At 45.5% G+C, this 25,347-nt stretch overlaps 1 protein-coding gene across 1 annotated transcript in view; it reads left to right on the forward strand.

Annotated features, from left to right (window-relative positions):
- The window catches only part of ARHGEF12 (Rho guanine nucleotide exchange factor 12), a 117,113-nt gene that overhangs the window by 55,487 nt on the left and 36,279 nt on the right, over window positions 1-25,347 (forward strand). The window contains exons 12-22 of the mRNA XM_036260064.1: window positions 8,657-8,731; window positions 11,093-11,185; window positions 12,708-12,818; window positions 13,089-13,187; window positions 15,791-15,833; window positions 16,108-16,213; window positions 16,580-16,717; window positions 17,874-17,906; window positions 18,201-18,315; window positions 19,091-19,196; window positions 20,811-21,023. Coding sequence (XP_036115957.1) covers window positions 8,657-8,731; window positions 11,093-11,185; window positions 12,708-12,818; window positions 13,089-13,187; window positions 15,791-15,833; window positions 16,108-16,213; window positions 16,580-16,717; window positions 17,874-17,906; window positions 18,201-18,315; window positions 19,091-19,196; window positions 20,811-21,023 — 1,132 coding nt within the window. The remainder of the gene's footprint in view (window positions 1-8,656; window positions 8,732-11,092; window positions 11,186-12,707; window positions 12,819-13,088; window positions 13,188-15,790; window positions 15,834-16,107; window positions 16,214-16,579; window positions 16,718-17,873; window positions 17,907-18,200; window positions 18,316-19,090; window positions 19,197-20,810; window positions 21,024-25,347) is intronic.

A 25,347-nucleotide genomic window follows, 5' to 3' on the forward strand; every position in this document is an offset into this window, starting at 1 on the left:
ATGTGTATGTGTGTGTATGTACACATATATACATAGACACACACCCACATATTATATTTAACCATTTAAAATTCCTGCATTACTGAAAGTTGTAGTAAAAAAAAAAAAGGAAGGCTTCTGGTCTAAGCCACCATCCTGGCCATCTTTTGAGGCTTAGGCCTAATGACTCAGGTTCTCATGCAAAGAAAATATAAGGATTTTTTTTTTTCTTTATTGATTTTAGAGAGAGAGGAAGTGAGAGGGAGAGAGAGATAGAAACATTGATGAGAGAGAACATTGAATGGCTGTGTCCTGCGTGCCCCCCCTGGGGATTGAGCCCACAACCTTGGCGTGTATCCTGACCAGGAATCAAACCGGTGACTTCTTGATGTACGGATCAATGCTCAACCACTGAGCTACACCAGCCAGACAGGATTTTTTTTTTAAAGATGGTGATAGGAATATTATGATTAGATAGGGTAAAGGTTTTAATGAGAAATTAAATTTTGACAGAAGAATTTTTTGTTTGCTGAGGTTTGCTGAGACAGCTGCACAGAGAGATCAGAGTTCTGTGCAGGGCTGATTTTCCAACCCCTCCTGCTTGGACTGGTGGCACAAGGGCACTGGTGGCATGCAGGGCTGGCATTTTTGGACCATATCCCCCAGGAAGGCTTCTATGAGGGAGACAGACGGACCAGTGCTGGGCTCTGTGAATGCACTGTGGGAAGCCTTATCCGAGCTCCCTGTGAATTCCACTAGGCAGGCCCAGGAATGAGAGGTAGAGCCCATCTTCCGCTCCTGCAGCCTGCAAACACCATCTCCAACAAGATTGTTTGTTTCAACTCTGTAAATTCCCGAATACCCCTGCTGGAAACAGTTCTGTGCAGGTTGGGAGAGCGGCTCAGAGCAGGACATTCCGATGTGAGACCCTCAGGGGCTATGTTCTGGGACCAGGAGGAAGTGCTTAGCTCCCTCCTGCTGGGTCAACAACATGTTCAACCAGAGACTCTTGCTCAATCCTGAGCCCAGAGCAGCTGAAACCATTCCTGCAGAGAAGACTGCAGGCTGTATGCACCCTGAACTTACAGCAGGCCCCCTTAAGGGGGACTGGAGTTGGAGTTTCTGATGGAGACTGGGGAGTTTGGCTTTGAAGCAGAGACTAACTTCGACTCACAGAGTGTCTGGCTGTGTAACCTACAAGCAGCATGTCCGCTAACCTGAGCCAAGCCAGCCTGGGTCCATCCTGCAGATTCTTTGGAGGGCTCTGGAGGAAGACCAAGCAACTTTAAGGGGGGCATGCAGAGTAGCTGACAGGTGGAGGCAGACCTTAGGGAGCCTTAGTGTGACTACAGATCTGCCCCCAGCCCTAAGCCAAAAGAAACCAATCAATTTGCACAGAATGGTCTCTCCCATGAAGACACAGGTATACCAGTTACACACAACGTCTAGCAGTGACCTACATCTGAAACCCATCCAAAAGGACCCAGAACCAGCATAACCAGTGGTGGGCCTTTTTCTACACCAGAGCTTGAGTCACACCCAAAGGTGGATCCCAGCAGGCTCCAGACCCTGCTGGGAACCAACCCTGTCGTAGGGGGAAGCCCCTGCACAGTGTCTCATACATGGTGATAAAGGTTCATCGCTATAGACACCCAACCTGGAGAGTTAACAATTGTGTCACTGAGCCAATCAAGACACCTTGAGACGCACCTGCACAGCAGTTTGCACACCATGGTTGGGTTTGAGCTTCATAGCCAGCCTGAGGGTCAGTCCCAATCACAAAGGGCCATCAGCAATCAAGACCCAATTACAACGGGAGGGTCCAGACACCCCACACAAGGGACATTCTTAGAGCATCCAGCTCAGGAGATCAAGGAGAGTGCACCACTGGGAGCCATAAGACACCTCTACAGAGGCAACCCCACCAGGACTGGGAGTCATAGCAGTGCTATCTAAAACATAGAAACAAGCACAAAGAGATGGCCAAAATGAGGAGACAAAGAAACAGGCCCCAAATAAAAGAATGGGAGTAAACTCCAGAAAAAGAGCTAAATGAAATGGAAGCAAGCAATTTCTCAGAGAGTTCAAAGTAATTCTCAAGTTATAAGGATGCTCAAGGAACATAGTGGAACAACAACAGCATGAAGAAGAATATAGAAACCATGAAAAATAATCAGTTGGAAATGAAGAATGCCATATCTGAAATAGAGAATACACTGGAAGAAATGCCAGTAGGCTGGACGAGGTAGAGCATTGAATCAATTAATTAGAAAACAAAATTTTTAAAAATCACTTTAACTGTACAGAAAAAAAGGACAAAATAATTAAAAAACAGGATAGTTTAAGGGAACTGTGGGACAATATGAAATGTAACAACATCTGCTTCATAGGGGTATCAGAAGGAGAAGAAAGCCAACAAGGGATCGAGAACCTGTTTGAAGAAATAATGACAGAAAACTTCTCTAGCCTGGTGAAGGAAAATATCACACAAGTTCAGGAAGCACAGAGTCCCAATGAAGATGAACCAAAATGGGCCCACACCAAGATACATCATAGTTAAAAAGGCCAAGACTAAAGAAAATGGAGAATCTTAAAGGCAACAAGAGAGAAATGGTCAGTCATCTACAAGGTAGTTCCCATAAGGCTTTAAGCTGACTTCTCAACAGAAATACTGCAAGCCAGATAGGACTGGTGTGAAGTATTCAAAGTAATGAAAAGCAAGAATGTGCAACCATGATTGCTCTATCTAGCAAGGCTGTCATTTGAAGTTGAAGGTGAACTAAACAGCTTTTCATACAGAAGGTTAAAGGAGCTCATTACTCCCAAACCAGCATTGCAGTAAATGCTAAAAGGACTGCTTTAAGAAGGAGAAGGAGAGAGAAAGAGAGAGGGGAACATAGGCATAAAAAATAATGGCAATAAATACTTATCAATAATAACTGTAAATGTAAATGAAATAAATGCTATAATAAAAATATATAAGGTAGTGAATGGATAAGAAAACACAATCTATATATATTCTGTCTACAAGAGACCCATCTCCGAACAAAGCGTACACACAGGCTGAAAGTGAAGGGATTGAAAAAAGATATTTCATACAAATGGAAACAGAGAAAAGGTTGGGGTAGAAATACTCATATCTGACAAAATAGACTTCAGAATGAAGGCCATAACAAGAGACAATGAAGGTCACTACAGAAGACTGAAGAGGTCAATCCAACAAGAAACTATAACCCTGTTAACATATATGCACCCAATATAGAAGTACCTAAATATGTAAAAAAAAAATTTTAAAAACCCTTGATGGACTTTAAGGGAGAGATAGAAAGCAGAGCAGTCATAGTAGGGAACTTGAACACCCCACTGACATCACTGGATAGCTCTTGCAAACAATCAACAAGGAAACGGTGGCCTTAAATTACCCACTAGATCAGTTGGATGTAGTTGATATTTACAGAACATTTCATCCAAAAGCAGCAGAATATACATTCCTTTCAAGTACACATCGATTACTCAAAGGTAGACTGTATGTTAGGACACAAAATGAGCCTTAAGTAATTCAAGAATATTGAAATCATATCAAACATCTTCTTAGATCACAGTGACATGAAACTAGAAATCATCTACAATAAAAAAACAACTCAAAAGCATTCAAACACACGGAGGCTAAATAGCATGGAATTAAACAGTGAATGGATTACCAATGAGATTAAGGAAGAAATAAAAGCTTTCTGAAAACAAATGAAGATGGACATACAACACAAAATCTATATAGCACAGCAAAAGCAGCCCTGAGAGGGAAGGTTGTAGCATCACAGGCCACCCCGAGAAACAGCTCAAATAAACAGTCTATTTCTACAACTAAATGAACTAGAAAAAGAACAAGAAAATTTCAGAATAAGTAGAGGGAAGAAAATAATAAAGATCAGAGTGGAAATAAATAACCTGGAGACTTAAAAAAATTACAAAAGATCAGTGGAACCAAGAGTTGATTCTTTGAAAGGATAAACGAGATTGATGAACCGTTACCCAGACTCATCAAGAAACAAAGATAGAGGACCCAAATGAATAAAAGTAGAAATGAAAGACGAGAGGTCACAACTGACACACAGAAATGCAAATGATTGTGAGAAACTATTACAAACAACAATATGCCAACGAAATAGACAACCTGGTAGAAATGGACAAATTCCTGGAAACATACCACCTTCCAAAACTGAATCAGATGAAAATCAGAAAACCTGATAGATGGGTAACCACTCATGAAACTGAAACAGTAACCAAAAACCTCCTAGCAAACAAAAGCTCTACACCAGATGGCTTCACAGGAGAATTTTACCAACATTCAAACAATAACTAACACCTCCTCAAACTGTTCCAAAAAAGTAAAGAGGAAGGAAGAATTCTAAGCTCTTTTAGTGAGGCCAACATTATTCTAATATCAAAAGCAGACAGCCCTGGCTGGTTTGGCTCAGCGGTTAGAGCGTCGGCCTGCGGTCCTGAGAGACCCGGGTTCGGTTCCCGCTAAGGGCGCGTACCTCGGTTGCAGTTTGTCCCCGGCCCTGGTCGGTTGTGCGGGTGGCAGCCACTCGATGTGTTCCTTTCACATCGATGTTCCTCTCTCTCCCTCCCACTCTACCTGAACAAAAAATGGAAGAATGTCCTCGGGTGAGGATAGAAAAAAAAAAAAAGCAGACAAAGGCACAACAAAGAAACAAAATTATAGGCCTGTAGCCATGATGAACATAGATGTTAAAATTCTCAACAAAATATTAGCAAATTAGATTTAGCAGTACATTAAAAAAAATCATACACCATGACTAAGTAGGATTTATTTTGGGGATGCAAGGTTGGTACAGTATTTGCAAATCAGTAAATGTGATATATCACATAAACTGAAAGATAAAAATCATGTGATCATACCAACAGATGCAAAAAAAATTTGATAAAGTCCAGCACCCATTTATAATAAGAATTCTCAGAAAAGTGGAAATAAAAGGATCACGCCTCAACATAATAAAGGCCATATATGATAAACCTACAGCCAACATCATACCCAGTGGGCTAAAACTCAGAGTTTCCTTTAAGATCAGGAATAAGACAGGGATGTCTGCTTTCACCACACTTATTCAACATAGTACTAGAAGTTCTGGCCTTAGCAATCAGATAAGAAGAAGAAATAAAAGGCATCCCAATTAGAAGGGAGGAAGTAAAACTGCCATTATTTGTAGATCATATGATATTATATATACAAAATCCTAAAAAAAACTTCACCAAAAAACTAGTAGACCTATTGGAAACGTTGCTGGATACAAAGTCAACATCCAGGAATCAGTGGCATTTTTATATACCAATAATGAGCTGTCAGAAGAGAAACTAAGAAAACAACCCCATATACTATGTAACCAAAAAAATAAGGTACCTGGGAATAAATTTAACCGAGGAAGTAAAACATGCATACTCAGAACTATAGGACATTGAAGAAAGAAAGGAAGGAAGATTCAAAAAAGTGGAAGCATATACCATGTTCATAGATTGGAAGAATTAATATGAAAATGTTCATACTACCCAAAGCAGTCTATAGATTCAATACAATTCCTATTAAAATACCAATGACATATTTCATGGAACTAGAAAAAATGTTTCGGAAATTTATATGGAACCAAAAAATACCCCAAATAGCCTCAGCAATCTTGAGAAAGAAGAACAGAGTTGCAGGGATCACAGTACTGGATATCAAACTATACTACAAGGACCGTAGTAATCAAAACAGCCTGGTACTGGCATAAGAACAGGCATATAGACCAAGAGAACACAACCGAGAGCCCGGAAATCAACCCACACCATTATGATAAATTAATATTTGACAGAGTAGGCAAGAGTATACAATGGAGTAAAGATGGTCTCTTCAATAGTGTTGGGAAAATAGGACAAGTACATGCAAAAAATGAAACTAGACCACCAACTTACACCATATACAAGAGTAAACTCAAAATGGATGAAAGACTTAAATGTAAGTCACAAAACCATTACAAATTGTAGAAGCAAACAGGCATTGAAATCTCAGACATCTCTCGCAGCAGTGTTTCTGCTGATAGGTTTCTGAGGACAAGGGAAATGGGGAAAAACAAATAAATGGAACTGCATCAAGCTGAAAGTCTTCTGCACAGCAAAAGAAACCAACATCAAAGTTAAAAGAACTCACAGTATAGGAGAAGACATTCATCAGCGATACATTAGATAAGGGGTTAATTTCCAAAATATATAAAGAACTTATACAACTCAATACCAAGCAGACAAACAATTAAAAAATAAAGGACCCGAATAGAAACTTCTCCAAGGAGGACACACAGATGGCCAATAGGAAGATGAAAAAATGCTCAAGGTCACTAATCATCAGAGAGAAAAGCCAGTTAAAGCTACACTGAGGTATCACCTCACACCTGTCAGAATGGCTACTATCAATAAATCAATAAATCACAAGTGCTGGCAAGGGTGTGGAGAAAAGGGAACCCTAGCACACTGCTGCTGGGAATGCAAAGTGATACATCCACTGTGGAAAACAGTATGGAGTTCCCTAAAAAATTTAAAATGGAACTGCCTTTTGACCCAGTGACCCCACTTCTGGGAATACATCTAAGAAGCCTGAAACACCATCAGAAAGAATAGATGCCCCCCTATGTTCATAGCAGCACTATTCACAGTAGCTAAGATCTAGAAACAGCCCAAATGCCCATCAGCAGATGAGTGGATAAGAAACCTGGTACATTTACACAGTGGAAAAACATGCAGCTGTAAAAAAGTTGGATCTCTCACCCTCTGAAACAGCATGGATGTGCTGGGAGAATATTATGCTAAGTGCAATAAGCCAGTCAGAGAAAGACAAGTACCATAGATCTCACTAATAGGTGGAATCTAATGAACAAAATAACGATGAATAAAATGAAACCAGAAGCATGAATACATGGAACAGACTGGCGGGACCCAGAGGGGAGGTGCGGGCGGTGAATGGAAAAAATAAGTTGAAATGATTAGCGAAAAACACATTCACGGGCAGGGACAGCAGTGTGATGAAGGCTGAAGAGGGTGAGGTGTGGTGGGGTAGGTGGAGGTGGGCACGGAGGGAGGGTGGGATGAGTCTGCAGTGTCAACATTACAGATTTTTAATTAAAAAATTAGCCATATTACCATTATCCTATCTTTAGAATTAATGTTTTCTTAATTTGCAATCTGATTGCCTTAATTGTCTTATAGTGAGTCAGAATTTAAACAAGGGTTTGATAAGTCTCCTGATTTATAACAGTCCCTTCTTTTTGTGTTGCTGCCATTTTTGGTTAAAGAAACTGGATCGTTTGTTCATTCATTGTATTTGCATGGTGTGAACATGAGATGAGTCTCGATTCAATAAGGTTTGAAAGTGGTTCATAGACAGCTCATCGTGGCCTGCCCTGCATATCTGCACACGCTGTCACGTCACCGCAGTGGTGACTGGTTGTGTGAACTTGAGCTTGTTGAAGGTGGTCAGATGATGTGAGCACAATTCTTTCATTATAAAGTTCTCCATTAAGCTTTTATCTCAGGTTTCTACCTGCCAGTGATTCTGAAAATGCCTGCATATTATTCAATTAGTCATTTCAAAGTGGTATTATGGTTCTTCATTTCTTTTGTATATATTAGATGGAATTATTTTATAAAGAATAATTTCCCTTAATAGTATTTAACCCTAAAATATAGCTTATACAGGAAAGATGGGATAAATGCTTAATTCTTTTCCTGTATGTATTTCCTTTCAGAAGAGTTGGTACCCTGACAAAGCCCACACGTCACCAGTGTGGGGATGTGTGCGTGCACTCAGGTGCATGACATCTCGAATCTATAGTTTAGCTTACTTGCTTAGTGTGTTTCGGTCTATTGCAGTCATTATTCTTTTTGATGCCTACATTGTTCTCTTTTTTTTGGTCAGTGGAGCCTCCTCATATTGCGTTCTGTAGTCTCTTAATGTGGCTCCCCAGTAGCTTTGGTGGCTGTGCTGTTTTATCTGTTTGTACTTGGGTCTGTGTGTAGATAGCATGTATCTTCCTGTTGGCATTCACACAGACGTCTGGGCCTCATTTTCAGCTGCTCTGAAGAATCACTCTCATTGCTGTGGGGTATTCCTCATCCCCCCAAATGAAGTTCTGCATTTCATGTAGTTTTTGTTTTATATTAGGGCATCACAAACATGCCATGTAGATTTTATAAAAATCCATACATCAGTTTCCCATGGGGTAGTAGCAGCAAAATAGACAGAAGTTTAATTTCATTCATGTAACTGGTTCAAAAGCTTTAACATGGGAAGAGGGGTTAGAGGGGGTGGATCAAGATGGATTGATTTTTGACACATGTGTTAGGATACATAATATATCTAGTTAGAGTTATTGGTAGAACTGAAGGGAAACTGTTACTGGTTCTGTGTTGTTTGGTCAATATAAAACTAAAAAGCTGAGAGAATTAGTGACTTGCCAAAGTCAGGAAAAAATTAGTAGAGCCAGGTATTACATAAAAGATATTTAGTAGTTTCAAATACATGTATGAAATTCAGAAGATTATGTTTCTGCACTTTTTTTTTTCTCTCCTTTTGGTGTGCCTATTGTGAAATGAGCTGTTTTTTTTGTTGTTGTTGTTGTTTTTTCATTAGAGTCCTAAGAGTGGCCTGAGAGAGAGGGTTTATCTTGAGGAAAACCCAGAGAAAAGTGAAGCAATTCAGGACACGGTGAGTGTGACATGTGTAGTGATACCGCTTTCCTTGTATGTGAAGTGACAGACGTATCTGCTCTTTGTAATATTATTTTTTTTTTTTAGAGAAACTTAAACTTTAAAGGAACTTAATAAATTTTTTGGGTAAATGGAGAACTACTCCATAGTTAGTATTATTAGGTTGTTTAATGTTTTTTTATTGTAGTAAAATACACATAACATGAAATTTTCCATTTAATTGGTTCTAAGTGTGCAGTTCATTGCATCCAGTTACGCCCACGCTGTGCTGTGCCTCAGCCTCATCTCGGGACTTTCCATCTTCCCGCGGTGGAGCTTGGTGCCCGCTACCCACCCAGAGCTTGTCCCCTCCCTCCAGCCCTGGCAGCTGCCGTTCTGCTCTCTGTCTGTGGCTCTGACGACGTTGGGAGCCGCTCTCAGTGGCGTCGTCCAGGTCTGTCCTCTTGCTGACCAGCTGCTTCCCCGAGCGTGACAGCTCCAGGGTTCATCCACGATGTAGCATGTGTCAGAATCTTCATCCTTTTTTAGGGCTGAGTCATAACCCATCACATGTACATGCACATTGGTGTGTCCTTCATTCGTCAGCGGACATGGTTGTTTCTGTCGTCCGGCTGTGTGGACACAGCCGTGCAGATGCCTGCCCAGGCCTTTCAGAAGTACATGCTCAGAAGTACAAGGGCTGGATTTTGCGTATTCTTAATTGAATACTTTAGCATTTTGACTTTTATTTTTAATTAGACTTGCATAAAGTTTTATAGTAACAGACTTAACATCATATGTGATACATTGATTCTTAGCAACATATTGAAAACCAGAGAAATCATATAAGGCATAAAATCAAAAGTTGTTTGACTACAACTCTAAACAGATTTCTGTTATTTCACCTGATTTTTAATTAAATTATTACAGCCTTGGGGTTTAAAAAACAAGCAGTAAAAAAAGCCAAATGTGCCCTGGCCTGTGTGGCTTGGTGGTCAGAGTACTGGGCCACAGGCCAGGAGCCTGGGTTCGAGTCCTGGTCAAGGGCATGTGCTGGGGCAGCCAGTCGATGTGCCTCTTCCATCACTGTTTCTGTCTCTCTCTTCCTCCCTCTCCCCCCCTTCCCTCCTTCCCACTCTCTGAAAATCAGTGGAAAATATATTCTTGGGTGAGAATTAAAAAAAGGCTGAATCAAGTTTAGGAGATGCAAATATATAGTGTTGGGACAACTGCAGGTACGCATTGCTTACTTAATTTATAACTTGGATCCTTTTACATAGTTTCACTTATAACTACTTGAGATGCCGCTCAGGTCACTGCAGCCTCACTGTCTGCTGAGCTGCAGACCTCACGTGTTCATCTGCTTCGAGACTTAAGCCAAACTCCTTCTTTTCTGTTTCTTCCAAAATTTTTATTTTTCTTCATGCTCTGTGGTCTTTTAATTTAGTATTTGTGGTCTTTGAACATCCCATGTTTTTTACATTATACATTAATGCCTGTACACTGCCGATTTTATGCTAAATTTTACTCTGAGTTGACAAATAGATGATCTATTTATTGCGTGGAGTGAGATCTGTAATTTTTTTATAGCAGTGTTTTATGTGATTACTTTTGCTTTATCTTGCATTTTGCCAGGGATTTAGAGCCAGTAGTGATCTTTGTCCCTGGGAACGTTTGGTGACGTCTGGGACATTTTCTGGTGGTCATGACCAAAGCTGTGCAGGCACCTGGTGGGCCTGGGACAAGGAGGCTGCTCACACCCCAGGGCACAGGGCAGCCCAGGCAGACTGTTACCTGGCCCAGGACATCCACGGTGCCAGGCATGGAAACCTTGCATCAGTGCACTTAGAAAAAGAACTAAAATGAAAAAGTAGGGCTTGGCGACAGCTTTCCACATGCGACATCAGTGGAATCTTTGTATTGACCTCTGCTGACCTTGTCTTATCATCTCCACTCTCATGTTTTCTTTTCCTGTTGTCTTCACTCACTTTTCAATAACTTAAAAATTTTAACAATTTATATACTAAGCTAATTTTATTTTTCTATAACAAGATCTAGATATGTATGAAATAATAAATGAAGTGTACAAAGAGTGATTAGAATCAGAAATCGAAGGGTACAGTGACCAGAGAGTGTTTATTTCCAGGGAGTGTTTTCCTCTCCAAGAAGAAGTGAAGACTGTGGTTGTGGGGTTTCTGCTACCCTGGTTCATGGCCTTGAGACTCTGAGAACCACGTCTGTGAAAATGAAATACACGCCGAAAATAAACAAAGAAATCCTACCTGCTTGTGAACCACATGTCTCGATGCTTCATCTTCCTTCTTCCTCTGAGTTTGGTGACCAGATGGCTTTTCTGTTTCCTTTCTCTGAATGTCTGCAGGACACGCAGTCCCTTCTCGGGAGCCCCTCCGCCCGCACAGCACCTCACATTATTGGAGCCGAGGACGACGACTTTGGTGCTGAGCACGAACAGGTGATGATCTTTTTTCTAAAAAACTCAGTAATTTTCTGAGATATTTGATTGTTGTAAAAATGAACATTTCTGGAGTTTGAAATATTTTTAAGGATATGAAGCTAAATCTTAGAACTAATATTATTAATTGGTTAATTGCATAGGTTAGTTGCTCATTTTATCTTTAATCAGTAGAAATGCATTTGCTTTTACAACTTACACGTCATTGATTATACCTAAGTACTCCATTTTGAGAGGGAGAGGCTTTATTGTAAAGGGTTTTCATTGTTGTTGTTTTAAATAATTTCAAATTCCAGTTGTTCATTGATGGTATATAGGAATAGGATTGGCTTGGTTCTGTCCCTTGGTGCTCATGGGAGCTTTGGAAAATAACTTTTTGCGATTTTCTACAGAGACAACCATGTTTTCTGTGAATAGAGACACTTTTTTTTTTGTTGTTTCCAATCTACTTATCTTTTATTTCTTGTTGTTACCTTCACTGCACTGATTGGGACTTCAGTGCAAGGTTGGACCGGAGAGGTGAGACTGTCCCTCTGCTTTATCGCTGACCTTGGGAGGAAAGGTTACTCTTTCATCATCAAGCATAATGGAGTCAGCTGTAGGTCTTTCGTAGAGACTTTTTATTTTAGGTTAAGGAAGTTTTCTTCTATTCCTAGTTTGCTGAGGGTTTTTTGATGAGTGGACACTGAATTTTATTGAATGAGTGAGATGATTATACGCGTCTCCTGACTCGGTGAGTTACGTGGGTCGACAGCAGCGTGTAGCCAGCTTTGCATTCTGGGAATAAGCCCTGGTCGTTCACGATGTGTTTCCCTCACAGGTGCGGCTGGTGCAGTTTGCCAATGTGCTGTTATTTTGCCCAGGATTTTTGTGTCTGTGTTTATGGGGGATATTGGAGTGTAGTTTGGCTTGTTTTTGTTTGTAATCTCTCTGTTTGGTTTTGATGGTTGGGTGTTGCTGGCCTCTTAGGATGAGTAAGAAGCCTTGCATCTTGTTGTATTTTCTGAAAAGATTGTGTAGAATTGTTGTTTGTTTAGATTAACTTTAGTCTCTCTTTATTTAAATGTGAAAAATTATATGAAAATTTTAACTATTACTGTTTTCTGTTTTCAGTGTAAGCATTCGTGTATTCTAGGGGGTGTCTCACTTAAAACCATACAGCTCCATTTTCTACCACTACTTCTGCAATTATCCCAAAAGAAAAGGAAAACACCTGTTTTGTTACCAGGCAGAGAACCTTCCTTTACATTTTTAGAATATTGTTAGATAGTTTTTGTATCCTGATCTGTAGACATTTCAGCTCCTTGATAATCATCTAAACTTCATTCTCCCAAGATGGTCTTACTTCCAGCCCATCCCCCCAAATAGCCTGTGTTTCTAATTCATTCTAGTGAAATTCTTTAAACCTTGAATTTTTTAAAGATAGATTCAAGTAAAAATTCAATAGTTATGTTTATTTGAGCTTACATTACACTTTGCATTTGTGTTGGAGTTATTGATGTATAATTGTTTCTTTTTCTAGATCAATGGGCAGTGCAGCTGTTTCCAAAGCATTGAACTAGTCAAATCTCGCCCTGCTCACCTGGCTGTTTTTTTACACCACGTGGTTTCACAGTTCGACCCTGCGACATTGGTAATGTGTTTCACAGTTTTTACATTGATTTGTAAACCATGAAACTTTGACTTCTGCAAAATACGTGGACAGACTTTTTCCAGTTTTCTAAACATAAGGATAGACATAAAAGATACTTAAATGTTATTTATTTTTAAATGCTTTGTCAAACGTTAGCAACTGCGTTGCTCGTGGATGCTTACCCGTACCCCACATTGATGTGCGGGATCTGGCAGGTGACATTTTTCAGGGCTTCTCACCTCGTCTTCTCCGTTTTATCTCTCGCGGCAGCTCTGTTACCTGTACTCGGACCTGTACAAACAGACCAGTTCCAAGGAGACGCGCCGTGTCTTTCTTGAGTTTCACCAGTTCTTCCTGGACCGATCCGCAGTGAGTGGCTGAGTCCAGCTGTCTGCTCTGCTGTACTGACTCCCAGCCTCTCACGCCAGTTCCCTCCCGTGTGCTTGAACGTTGTTCACATTGATTTTAGAGAGAGGAAGGGAGAGAGAGAGAAACGTTGATCAGCTGCTGGCTGCCTCATGCACATGCCCCAACGGGGGATCGAACCCACAACCTGGGTATGTGCCTTGACTAGGAATCGAACCCTCCACCTTTTGGTGTGCGGGATGACACTCCAACTGAGCCCCACTGGCCAGGGCTCCCTCCTGAGGTTGTGGACTTTATTGTGCACTGTGACACGTCCGTTACTGAGGACTCACGACGTTCCTTTCGTATCGTGTCCACGTCAGTGGTGGGCATGTGCGTTGTCACAGTAGGTGTTAGGAATATGTGAGCATATTTGGGTTCACACGTGTGTATGATTAGAATGAGGGAGTAAAGAGAGAACACATTTCTATATTAGCGTCCAAAGGGTAATACTTATGTTATTGAACTCTTCTTGGCCATTTTGAAATTTGCAGATGCAAGTTTATCTACAAAGTGTTGGAAAAGGTCTTATTCACATAAATGATAGTAGTGTTTAATTTTACCAGTAGAAATCTTAGTAGGTTTTTATTCTAAGAATTTTATTACTAGCTTTGATGTAGGGTAAAGAGCAGTTAGCTTGAGGCTTCCCGGACGCCACGCGGCCTGTCCCAGTTCTCTCACGAGGCTGCTTCGTGCCTCCTTCCGCCTGCAGCTGCTGTCTCTCCTCTTCTGTCCTCCTCACTGGTGACCTGGCTGTTTCTTTGAGAAGGTTACAGTGTACAGGAGAGAACTTCTGCAGGACCCCTGCCCCACGCCCATGCGGATCGTGTCTCCTGTCCTGGGTCACCAGCTGTTTCCTGCTGAGCTGCTCACGTTGGCACAAGCCGTGCCGGTGCTCCTGTCTGTCTTTCAGCAGATGAGCACACAGGAGGTTCTGGCTCCACCCCGCCAGCCCCCCGTTTTCTCTGCACCCTTCACAAGGCTGCTGCCCACTGCTGGACAGCACCCCTCACTCAGGCCTTTCCTGACCACCTGCTGAAACTCACTCCCTTTCCCTTGTGTTACCTTCTGTTATCTTTGTCCATGGAACTTACATTGCAGTAATTTAGTTTGTTAGTTTGTATTCCTGCTCTGCCCTGAGTGTAAGTCTCGTCGGGGTAGATACTTTTTTCTGTCTGTTCACTGCTGTTTCACCAGTACTAATAGATCATGGCACAGAGTGGTCATGCAGATATTTTTCAGTGAATTAGGATTCTGACTTTACTGTCATTGTTTAAAATATTCCACATTATACTGATGAACATAATTTGCTTCCATGAAGAAATGACAGTATACTGAAGTATTTGAATTTTGCATTTTTTAAAAGAGCTCCATGCTAACTTAAGATTTTATATTTTGATACTCATCTTTGTAAGTTTATTAACATTACAATGTAAGAACCTTGATTAATTTGTTAATTATTTCTAAACCACAGGTGATTCTTTTTTTCATATAAATACCCATGTACATAAATGAGCATCTATTTGCATTTCTGTGTCTGTGCTGGAATTACTTCTGGGCTGCTTTGAGCTGCAGCCAGGGAAGGAGAAGGCCCCAGAGTCCGTCTCCCTGTCCGCAGGTGGGGCCAGGGGTCCCCTCGCTCTAGCAGTGACTTATTTTCAAATGTAAAACTTCAGACCTGACAGTGATTGTATACATTCTGGAAGTTTATGACTTAAGTGAGTGTACAATACAAAGTAAGTATGCAGAGGTTAAGATATTTCCTGTAAATGCAAAAACATTATTTTCAAGACATTTCGCAAATTGATGGGAAGGAAAACACTGTTTTCCCTGGTAGTGGGACCAGAAACTGCAGTTATTATGGGGAAAGTTGTCGCTGTAAAGAACTAAGTTCTGACACAGTCACTTTGTTAGTTCAGCAGTGGGAGCACGACAGATGGTCACTGGAGATTTGAGACGCCTCACCCTCGGTGACATCAGGACCCCTCATTGCGTCTGACTGTGGGAGGGTTTTCTGAGGAAGTGACTGGGAGGCCCTGGTCTGCAGGGGGAGCACCTCAGAGACAGCAACTAGAAGTCATGGTTCTGTGTGAGAAATTTTCACATGGTGACACATATAGTTTAGTTTTTAGTTTTTTTTTGGTACGTGCCCCTGGTGGGAACCGAACCTGGGACTCTCTGGTCCACAGGCCGATTGAGCCAAACTGGCCAGGGCCATATAGTTTAGTTTTTAGTGTATTAATTCAAAGGATGTGTGACTGATGATAGTAACCAAGGATTCTAGAAAGCCAGAGTCCATGCGAACGAGAAGGCCCAGGAGCACTTACTCGTCCAGTGAACACTGGGTGTTTCCTGTGCAGCACGATTCTTGGGAAGGAGCTTATTTTCCAGCCTAAACAGCAGGACATAGCAGAGCTGTGTCTGGATGGGTGAAGCACAGTAAGTGGGTTAGACATCAATATGCTTGTGAAAATAGGTGCCCAGGCTGTTAGTTTACTTCACACAGGTGCTCGTGTGCATCTTGAAAAGTCCTTAGTGTCTTACTTTCTGTTTGCGTTTTGTTGTAGCACCTGAAAGTTCCCGTTCCGGACGAGATAGCAGCAGATCTAGGTGAGGCCGAGCACTGGTGTCCTGGGGAGTCAGTGCTGCGGGTGGGCAGCTGGGCTCATTTCCGAAGGTTTTGTGTGTCACGTGGTGACTGGTAGGTCACCCGCACTTAACTGTAAATGGAATCTGAATTTGAGGTGAAATGCGTGAACTGAATAGAAGGTCTCTTTGTTCTACTCCACGATGAGTTTACACCAAATACCACTGATATGTTGCTAGTTCGAATGCACAGGTCATACCTTTAGATCAAGTCATTCTTTCCCTTTTCTTTTTGCAGAAAAAAGGCGACCTGAGCTCATCCCTGAGGAACTGCACCGCCACTACATCCAGACGATGCAGGAGACAGTCCACCCGGAGATTCAGAGGCACTTGGAAGACTTCCGGTAAGCTTGGTGGTAGATGTGAGCGCATGTCATTCTTCTGAATTAAGTTTTTTTCAGGTAGGAAAGGGTACATATTTAATCTTCAGCTTAGCATATGGTCTTTACCACTGTAATTAAAACATAACGAACATCTGGAGTCAAAGTGTTAGGATGGTCGAGTCCACAGTTCCCATTCCGTATGGTTTCAGCATTTGAGCCCAGTATCTGTGCTAAATGTTCCTTTGGGTTATGTGTTCTGTTGAGCGATTGCCTATGGAGTTTTCTCCTCTGGGGTGCTGGGTGCCTGTTGCTAGACACCTGTAGCTGAAAACTCGGATGAGGGCTGGTTTCCTCTAGGCCACCTCAGGAAACCCCTCCTCCCCCCAGGCAGAAACGGAGCATGGGGCTGACCTTGGCGGAGAGCGAACTGACGAAACTCGACGTGGAGCGAGACAAGGACCGGGCGACTTTGGAGAAGGAGCGGGCGTGTGCAGAGCAGGTTGTTGCCAGAATCGAGGAAGTGCTGTGAGTAACAGAAGTCTGTGGAATGCCCCTCGTCTGAGGTGCTGGTCACGCTGGGAGTGCTCTGAGCAGGTGCACAGGGCCTCAGAGAGGGTGTGTGGGGCTGTGTATCTTGTCGTGACACTTGAGAAACTGGAATTTTTTTACTTATGCTGATACTTTAAATGCAGTTTTTGACTGTCTTTTTCTGGGTATTAGCAGAATGAGTACCTAGAAAATCTCTCACAGATCAAAACAGATTGAATACTTCCACTGGCTTCAGTTCAGAGGTTCTGGGAATGCAGTCGGACCTTGGCTCTCATACCTCCTTCCCAGACAGTCCCGTCTCCACACGCTGTTCCTGGGGAGCGGAGGCTGCTGGACAAACCCTTTCATGCTGATACATCGCCCTGACACAAAGCATCTCAGGCCGCAGAGGAGAGAATGGGCCAGGATGAGGCCCTTCACAGCTAACCTCTCAGGAGACTGCTGTGAATAGTTTTGTTTTTGCTTTTGTCGCTGGTGACATGGACGATTAGCACAATTCTGAAACATAAAGAGGCCATCAAGGGTGCTAATGTGGCTAGAGGTGTCTAAGAAACAGTGATCCAGGCAAGGGGAGAGGTAGAAAAACTATTTGATTGGGATAAACAAACAGTCGCAGGTCACAGCCTTCGGAAGCAGTGGATGTGAGCCTGCTCGCGCTGGCCCTGGAAGGCAGCAGCAGTGCTGAGGGTCCTGTGAGGTGTGGGGCGGCTCGGCACGTTTAAGGAAAGAAGTGTTTGTTTACGGATTAAACAGCACATTAGACATGTGCTGTATGTAAGAAAGGTTAAAACGGGGAATCATTTGGGGGTGAAGAATGAATTAATTCAATTTGCATTATTTCTAATGGGGAAAACAATGATTCTGTTTTTGAACAAAATCACTTCTTGAACAGCCTTCCGGAATGAACTGAGAGCCAAGCTCCCACTGTCACTTTCTTGCTATAAAACGTTGACAGCTGATGACACGAGCGTGGAAGCAGGTGGCTCCCGTGAGGACTGGAGGTCGGGGATCACACCCCACGTGGCAGAGACTTGGGCGGCTCCCAGCACTTGGCCTTCTGCCACTCAGTGTCTGGGTTTAATAGCAACGCTTCAAATCTCCGTATTTCATTTGTAAATGTTTTTGTTTCTAGGATGACTGCCCAGGCCATAGAAGAAGATAAGAGGTAATATAGCTGTTTTTTTTTTCTTTATTTCTAGAATTTTAAAAAAATAAACTGTTTTTTCATTTCTAAATTATATTTTATTTAACTTAAAAAATATAGACTATCTCCCTCTGGTGGTGTGTGTTTTATTTGACTAATACGCTAGTGTCTTGAGTAGACTCCCTTTCTGGTAATTCCTGCTGTGTGCTCGAGGAGTGAATTCTAGGAACCCCATCGCGGGGGTTGGAAGTCGTCTCTTTGTGCTCCACGCACCCTCCCCTCTAAGAAGTCGTCTCTCACTTGATTTCCCCCCAGCGCGGCCACGCAGTACGTCATCTTCATGTACATGAAGCACCTGGGAGTGCGAGTGAAGGAACCTCGGAATCTGGAGCATAAGCGGGGTCGCATCGGGTTTCTCCCAAAAATCAAGGTGAGGGGAAGAGCCCAGCCCCGGTCTCAGCTGCTTTGCATTCGGGTTCCTGCCTCCCTTTCTCAGTCGACTTCCCAGCAGAGCGGCGGCGGCGGGCACCCCGGGGGCTCGCGCGGCTCCTGTGAAACACTGGTCTGGCGAGCAGTCCGGCTGCTGGGCCGCAGAGGTTTGAGCAGCGACCCCCAGAGCGCACCCCACCCTGCCACGCCTCGTCCTTTCCGGCAGCTCTGCCACCGTGGTGGTCCTGTGGCTTCGCCGAGCTTCTGTGAGATGGGGAAGCGCTGGGGCTGCAGCTCCTTCGCCCTGTGCGGGAGCTCTGCGTGCTCCTTGGTGCGCTGGGCCACCTTTGTGCAGAGACGCACCATCTCAAACGAGCTCCCCATGCACGTCACATAGCTGCCTTTTTATCTGCTAAGACTGTAAGCTCTGAAGAGTGTGGAAATATGTATCTTCAGCTTTGTAAATTGAACTTAATGGAGTGCCTGGGTTGATGGAATCATGTAGGTTTCCAGTGCAGTCTGGGACGCGCCATCTGCGCCGTGGGTTGCACCGCCCCTGGCCTGGTCCCCTGTGTCACCGCTCGCCCCCGTGGCGCCTCCTTCCGGACGTCTGCAGTGTGATGTGTGCACAGGGCCGTGCCAGGCTCTGATGGGTGCTGTGTGTCTCATTCACATTGAACCGATTTCTTTCAAATGGCCATTGGAGTTGGATTTCTGTGTTTGGAAGCAACAAGAGAAATCTTATGTATCTCTTACCTCTTTGATTGTACCTCCAGCAAAGTATGAAGAAAGATAAGGAAGGCGAAGAAAAGGGGAAGCGAAGAGGATTCTCCAGCATCCTGGGACCCCCAAGGAGGCCAAGCCGGCAGGACAACAGCGCAAGTGAGTGGTGTTGGGAAGGAGCGTCCCCGCCCCCGCCCTGTGGGCTCCTCAGCTAGGGCGGGGGCTGGAGACAGGTGTTCTGGACCTGACCCCTCAAACCTCCAGGGTGTTGTGTCCCTTCAGAACCACATGTAGACTGAAATCTCCTGTGGCCCGTGACTCTTGTGAACACCTCCTTCCAGGGCAGTAGGGTTTTCCACGGTATCTGTCGGCACTTTATTGCCTGTTCTAGTTTCGATTGCTTTCAAGTTCAGATTTTTAAATTAAAAAACAACAACAAAAAGACACAGCCCTGTCCAATTCGGCTCAGCGGTTAGAGCGTCGGCCCGCGGACAGAAGACTCGTTGGATAGCTTCTGGTCAAGGGCATGTACCTGGGTTGCAGTTCGGTCCCTGGCCTCAGTTAGGGCCGTGAGGGAGGCAGCCAGTCGAGGTGTGTCTCTTGATTCGATGTTTCTCTCTCTCTCTTTCTCTCTCCCCCTTCCTCCCTCCCTCCCTTTCCCCATCCCACTCTATCTGAAGATAAATGGAAAAGTGTCCTCAGGTGAGGATAAAAAAAAAACACACACACAAAATGAGCATGGATCTCTCCACCATACTTTGTTAAACTTTTTATGCATATATTACTCGTCCCATAATTCTGCAAGGTTCCACCTCTCCCTCGTGCTTCATTTCCTGGCCCTCCTGCACCGTCAGGCCTGGTGGAGGAGACAGTGCCTGAGAGAGCGCTGGCGTGGTTAGGGGGCGGTAGCGCATGGCCCGCACGGCGAGGAGCCCTGTGCTGCCGTGAGCACCCTGCTGAGGAGCGCGGAGAAGGTGGAGGACACCTTTAGAGAAGGCTGAGGAGACGGAGCGTTTCACAGATGCTGACCACGGGTCCAAGGGACACAGAAGGAATGTTTGGAGCTAAGGAGGGAAGGACTTTGAGGTTGACGCTGTGTGAAACCCTGTGAGGATGCGCAGTGCCGGGAGGGTGGTGCCGAGAGGCTGTAGCTTCCTGTGGCTGGCAGGGATGGCGACCAGGCAGGCTCGTCCTGACGGCCTGAGGCGTGTTGTGGTGATGAGCTGAGTGCTGGGCACAGTGGGCAGCTGCTGGGAGCCCAGGGAGCTGAAGGCTCCATCCCGACTCCTGCAGAAGCTGCAGCTCCACAGGCTCCGCGTGTGCCTGTCTCGTCTCGGCACCCCTGCCCGCTGCGTGGCTCTGCTCAGCCCTTCTCATGACTCGTCATTGTGGCTCATCCTCCCCTGAGGGTCGTTTCCATTGATTTTCAGGTAGAGTGGAAAGGAGGGAGGGAGAGAGATCAGTTGTTGACCTCCTGCACAACCCCGACCAGGAATCGAACCCGAGACCCCTTGTCCATGCGCCAACGCTCTAACCGCTGAGTCACACCAGCCAGGGCCCGACTCATCTTTCTCTCCCCTTCATGTTGCTCCGTCTCCCCCTCTTTCCCCTCTGTCCCCTCCCTCTGCACCTTCCTCACTCTCCCTTCTTCCTCACTCTGGAATAATCAGTCTGTATTTTTCTAGGGCCTACCATGTCGTAGACTTTCTCTCAGGTCTTTACGTCCGCTTCCTCAGCTGTTTGGAATGCGGTGCTGACCATCTCTCTGTTCAGTCGGCAGAGCCATGGAGCTGCAGAAGCAACGCCACCCCAAGCCCTCCCCCTCGCCCTCCCCTGCGAGCCCCGAGCCTCAGGACGCGGCCAAGTGGCGCCCAAGCGGGTCAGCGAGCGAAGGAGCAGACATCGGATACCTGGCGGCCAGTTCCATGTCCCCTGTGGCCTCCGTGGCCCCTGTCCCCCAGGACGGAGGGAAGGAGAACGATACGGGTGAGCTGTGCTTCGGCCTCACTGAGCACCCAGGTTCCGAACAGTCCTACTCACGAGACGTAGAGGAGCAGGTTATTTAACCAGGACTGAACCCCAGTTAAATTCAGTTTTAACATTTGAACTAATGAAAAACCTGTACTGAATGATAATTTTTAAGTTCTCATCCATCCAACTCTATCAGGCATTCGCTTCCTGCCGGGTGTCAGCGCACGACCCCCGTGCACAGGTTCCTGCCCTGCAGCTCAGGCTCCTGGGCGGGACGGTGCCCACACCCACTCGGTGCTGAGTGGGGAGCACAGGCCGAGGGCGCGTCGGGGAGCCTGGTCAGTGGTGGGGCAGATGTGGGGTGTAAAGGAAACTTAAACATGAGAGAGATTAGAGGTGTTTCCAAGGGTGAACCAGTTTGCGGAAGGAGGTTGGAGATGCAGGAGAGGAACTGCGTGCCGTGGGACGCAGCTGTGCGGCGAGTGGAGATCAGTGCGAGTGTGTGAGGTGACGCGCTGGTGGGAGCAGCGAGGACTTAGTGAGAGAGAGACGTGCGTCCTTGTGCGTCCTGGGGGACAGCTCGTTGTCACGTTGCTTTGAGCCTGTGGTGGTTTGTTAGCACCTGAGCTGGGAGGACAGGTGGTTCCATCTGAAGCAGGAAGGCCTGAGAGTGACTGGGAGCAGCTCACTTTCTGTCGCCGACCCATCAGGACAAAGCTGTGGGAGTGGCCCCTGCGGCGCACGGAGGAGGCTGCTGAAGGTGAAGAAGATAAGAAGCTAAGGAGACAGGAGTCTGAACAGCTCCATCGTGTGTGGTGTTTTGAGGTCACCCCGTGATGTCAGCAGGAGAAGAAAGCTGAGCCAGCAGCAGACGTCCGGTCAGGTGCTGCCGGGTGACTGTTGAGAGGACCCATGACGGGTCCAGAGGGAGCCGGGGCAGGGGCGTGGCTGCAGGAAGGCACGTTCCTGGTCTGGGAATGGTACTGAGGACGGACGTCATCTCATCCCCACCCTGCAGCACAGGGCGTGTGACCGGGACACATCCCTCTCGGAGAGGGCTGTCACAGGAAACACAGCCTCCCTGTGGGATAGGCAGGTTTTTATTTAAGAGAAAGAAGTAGGGGTGACATTTGGAGGAAAGTCTGGAGTCTGATCCAGAATGCTGCAGATGTTGGGGTACATACATGCACAGAATCGTGCTCCCGTGTTCATGGAAATAGAAACACGGTGGAGAACAAGGAAACAAAAGCCATAAAGAGGAAATAGAGGAAAACAAGATGCTGTCAACAAGAGATTTCAGCAGATTTTTGGGAGATTGACAGAGGACAACAGTGGTTTGATGGGGGAAGATGATGTGAAGGAAACGGGTTCGTGGTAGGAGCCGTCTGCCCGGCAGAGCCGTGAGGCTGCAGGCTCAGCTGCGTGAGCTGCGGCACATGGATGAGGAAGCTGAAGGACAAAAAGGTGAAAGTCTGTGATCAGAACAGTTAACGTCAGCACCTTCTGACCTTCGTTCCAGAGCGTGAGCCATGGTCGTTCAGGTGCCAGAGGAGTGAGTGGCCCTGAGTCCGTTCCCCACAGTGATTGTCCTGGGCTCCTGACATTTGGGGACCTAGACCCTGGCAGAGTGGGGGTGCCGGGACTCCCCTAGACCCTGGCAGAGTGGGGTGCCGGGACTCCCCTAGACCCTGGCAGAGTGGGGTGCCGGGACTCATGCTGCTCCGAGAACTCCAGCTGAGGCTGCGTCACCAGAGCAGAGCCGGGCGTCTGCGGGGTCTTGACCCTGAGCTGTGAGCAGCGCTACCGGCTTGGGCGGCGTGTGCTTCTCGGAGTCGGATGTAAGAGAATGTGCCACTGCAGGTGCACCCGACAGTGGTGTAAAAAGAATCCAAAGTGAACAGAAAAACTGCCTCTGGCAGAAAACGATGATTTTGATGATAGACAAGAACTTGAAACTGTGCCTTTTGAATTTGATAGTGTACTTGGGGAAAAGAAAGAAGTTACTACAGTCGAGCCTCAATTCCCCATCGTCTCCTGTCATGAGAAGTGTCTCTGTTGTTGACAGAGCTTCAGTTCTAAGCCAACAGCACGTCCACACTGCTGGCTGCACCGCCCGCCTGTCCTCCGGAGACGGGGAGAGGAGTGAGAGGTTTACCTCCCTGCACCGTGGACATCGTGCTGCTGTGAATATTTTTTTAGGGTTTTTTTTTGCCTTTGTTGCTGCAGATTCAGTTTTTGAACAGATTGCTTCTCGAGCACCTTCCAGAACTGAGTTCGAGACTCGAGTTCCCACTTACATCTGTAGAGCAAGAGGAGGGGCCGTGGGCAAGGAGCACCCAGAGACCACGGGAAGTTTTAACGGAACCGCTACCTGCAGTGCCAGCTACTGCATTACTAGTGAACCGTGTGATGAACACCCCTAAGCTGGATGCTCCCTCGCGGAGAGTCTGTTATCTCTGGTGTCTTGGTGGGTGAGGAGCTGAGCACCTCGGGCAGCTCTGGCTGGGGCCTGCCATAGGCTGCCGTCTGGAAGCCACGTGGAGGCAGGAGACCGCTTCCTGCTCACGCAGGAGGCTGGTGACAGAGGAGCCTCCATTTCTCACCACATGGGCTTCTCCATAGACCTGCTGGGCGCTCCGTGATGTGGCAGCTGACTTTTCCCAGAGTGATCTGAAGGAAGGAGCAAGAAAGAAGCCGCAACGTCTCTCATGGCTCTGGTCCCTGGGGGTGCTCACTGTCCCTCAGCCAGTGGGGAGTCTCTGGGTGCACACGGTCCCTCAGCCAGTGGGGAGTCTCTGGGTGCTCACGGTCCCTCAGCCAGTGGGGAGTCTCTGGGTGCACACGGTCCCTCAGCCAGTGGGGAGTCTCTGGGTGCTCACGGTCCCTCAGCCAGTGGGGAGTCTCTGGGTGCACACGGTCCCTCAGCCAGTGGGGAGTCTCTGGGTGCTCACGGTCCCTCAGCCAGTGGGGAGTCTCTGGGTGCTCACGGTCCCTCAGCCAGTGGGGAGTCTCTGGGTGCACATGGTCCCTCAGCCGGTTGGAATCATGTCACTAAATCTGGTTCACACTCCGGTAGAAGGATGGGGCTTTACCCTTGAACAGGGTAGTATCAAAGAATTTGTGGACATATTTTCAAACTGCTAATTGTAAAGAGAAAAATCGACCCTGGAAATAAAGTCAAAGCAACACCCAGAAGGTATGTCATAAATATCGAGAGAGAGAGAAGGAAGAGACAGGAGTCGCGTGGAGAGCACTGGGAGGTCTCGGTCACCCCACATCGCAGAGGAAGTGGAGGCGGGCGGATGGAGAAGCGACAAGGATGCTTCCCAGACAGAAAGAGCTCACTTGGAACCACCTACAGCGAATAATAGTAAAAATAGAAGATCATACCTTAAATATCTGGGAATTCCAGTGCACCAGAAATAAAGAAAAAAATCCTAAAAGCTTGACGAGAAAGAAAGGGGTTGTACCGCCCGCACCTCTGATAGCGCCCAGTGCTTGAGCCGTGTCGGCTTCTGAAGGGAGTGGCGTTGACCTCAGACTTGTGTCCATTCAGACTCCGTAAAACGAAGAAAGATGTCAAGACATCTTCAGATAAGCCAGGATTGAGTTTATCTGAAATGTACCTTGTACTTGAAAATTTTTGAAGATGCCACTTCAGCAGAGTGAGAGCAATATTAAGAAAGAAAGTGTATGAGATCCAGGAAAAGGGGAAGCAACCCAGGGGTGTCTGAAGGGCGGTTCTCGGACGACAGTGTCACAGGCTGCGGGAGCAGCTGTTCCCGGTGGGGCACGAGCATAGAGGATGTGCGAGGGGACTTTGAGCACGTTATTTATTGTACAATAACAGCACATGAAAAGTTTGAGACTTGATAAAGTTATATTACTTTGACAGCAATAATAAAGCATTGAGAAAAACAGTTGTTCAGAAAGTTAAATCATGATTTTAAACATGGAACAAAATAAAAGTGCATGATCTTAAAGTAATTGGTGGAGTAGAATATAGTAAGTATTTTATTTCAAATGTCCCAGGAATTACATCATTGGATCAGTAGAAGAGAAGATATAGTCCTACCTAGCACACCTTTCATCCCGGCAGGGATGCTATGTATATGTATGTTATCTGTGCTTATTGTCATAATAATGTAAGCACTGTATTAGTTTTCAGACTTTTACAATCAGCCTCTTAAGCAAAGCACAGATAATTTAGTTGGGGCTGCAGATCAGAACGGAAATGTAAAAAATCCTGTTAATCATACAAGTAAAATTGTAGTTGAAAGAAATGAAGGTAGGCGGAAAGAAATGTAATCAGAAGGAAGGAAATGCACACTAAATACCT

The sequence above is a fragment of the Molossus molossus genome, unplaced genomic scaffold, assembly GCF_014108415.1.
Source record: "Molossus molossus isolate mMolMol1 unplaced genomic scaffold, mMolMol1.p scaffold_m16_p_13, whole genome shotgun sequence".
In the NCBI taxonomy this organism is placed as follows: Eukaryota; Metazoa; Chordata; class Mammalia; order Chiroptera; family Molossidae; genus Molossus; species Molossus molossus.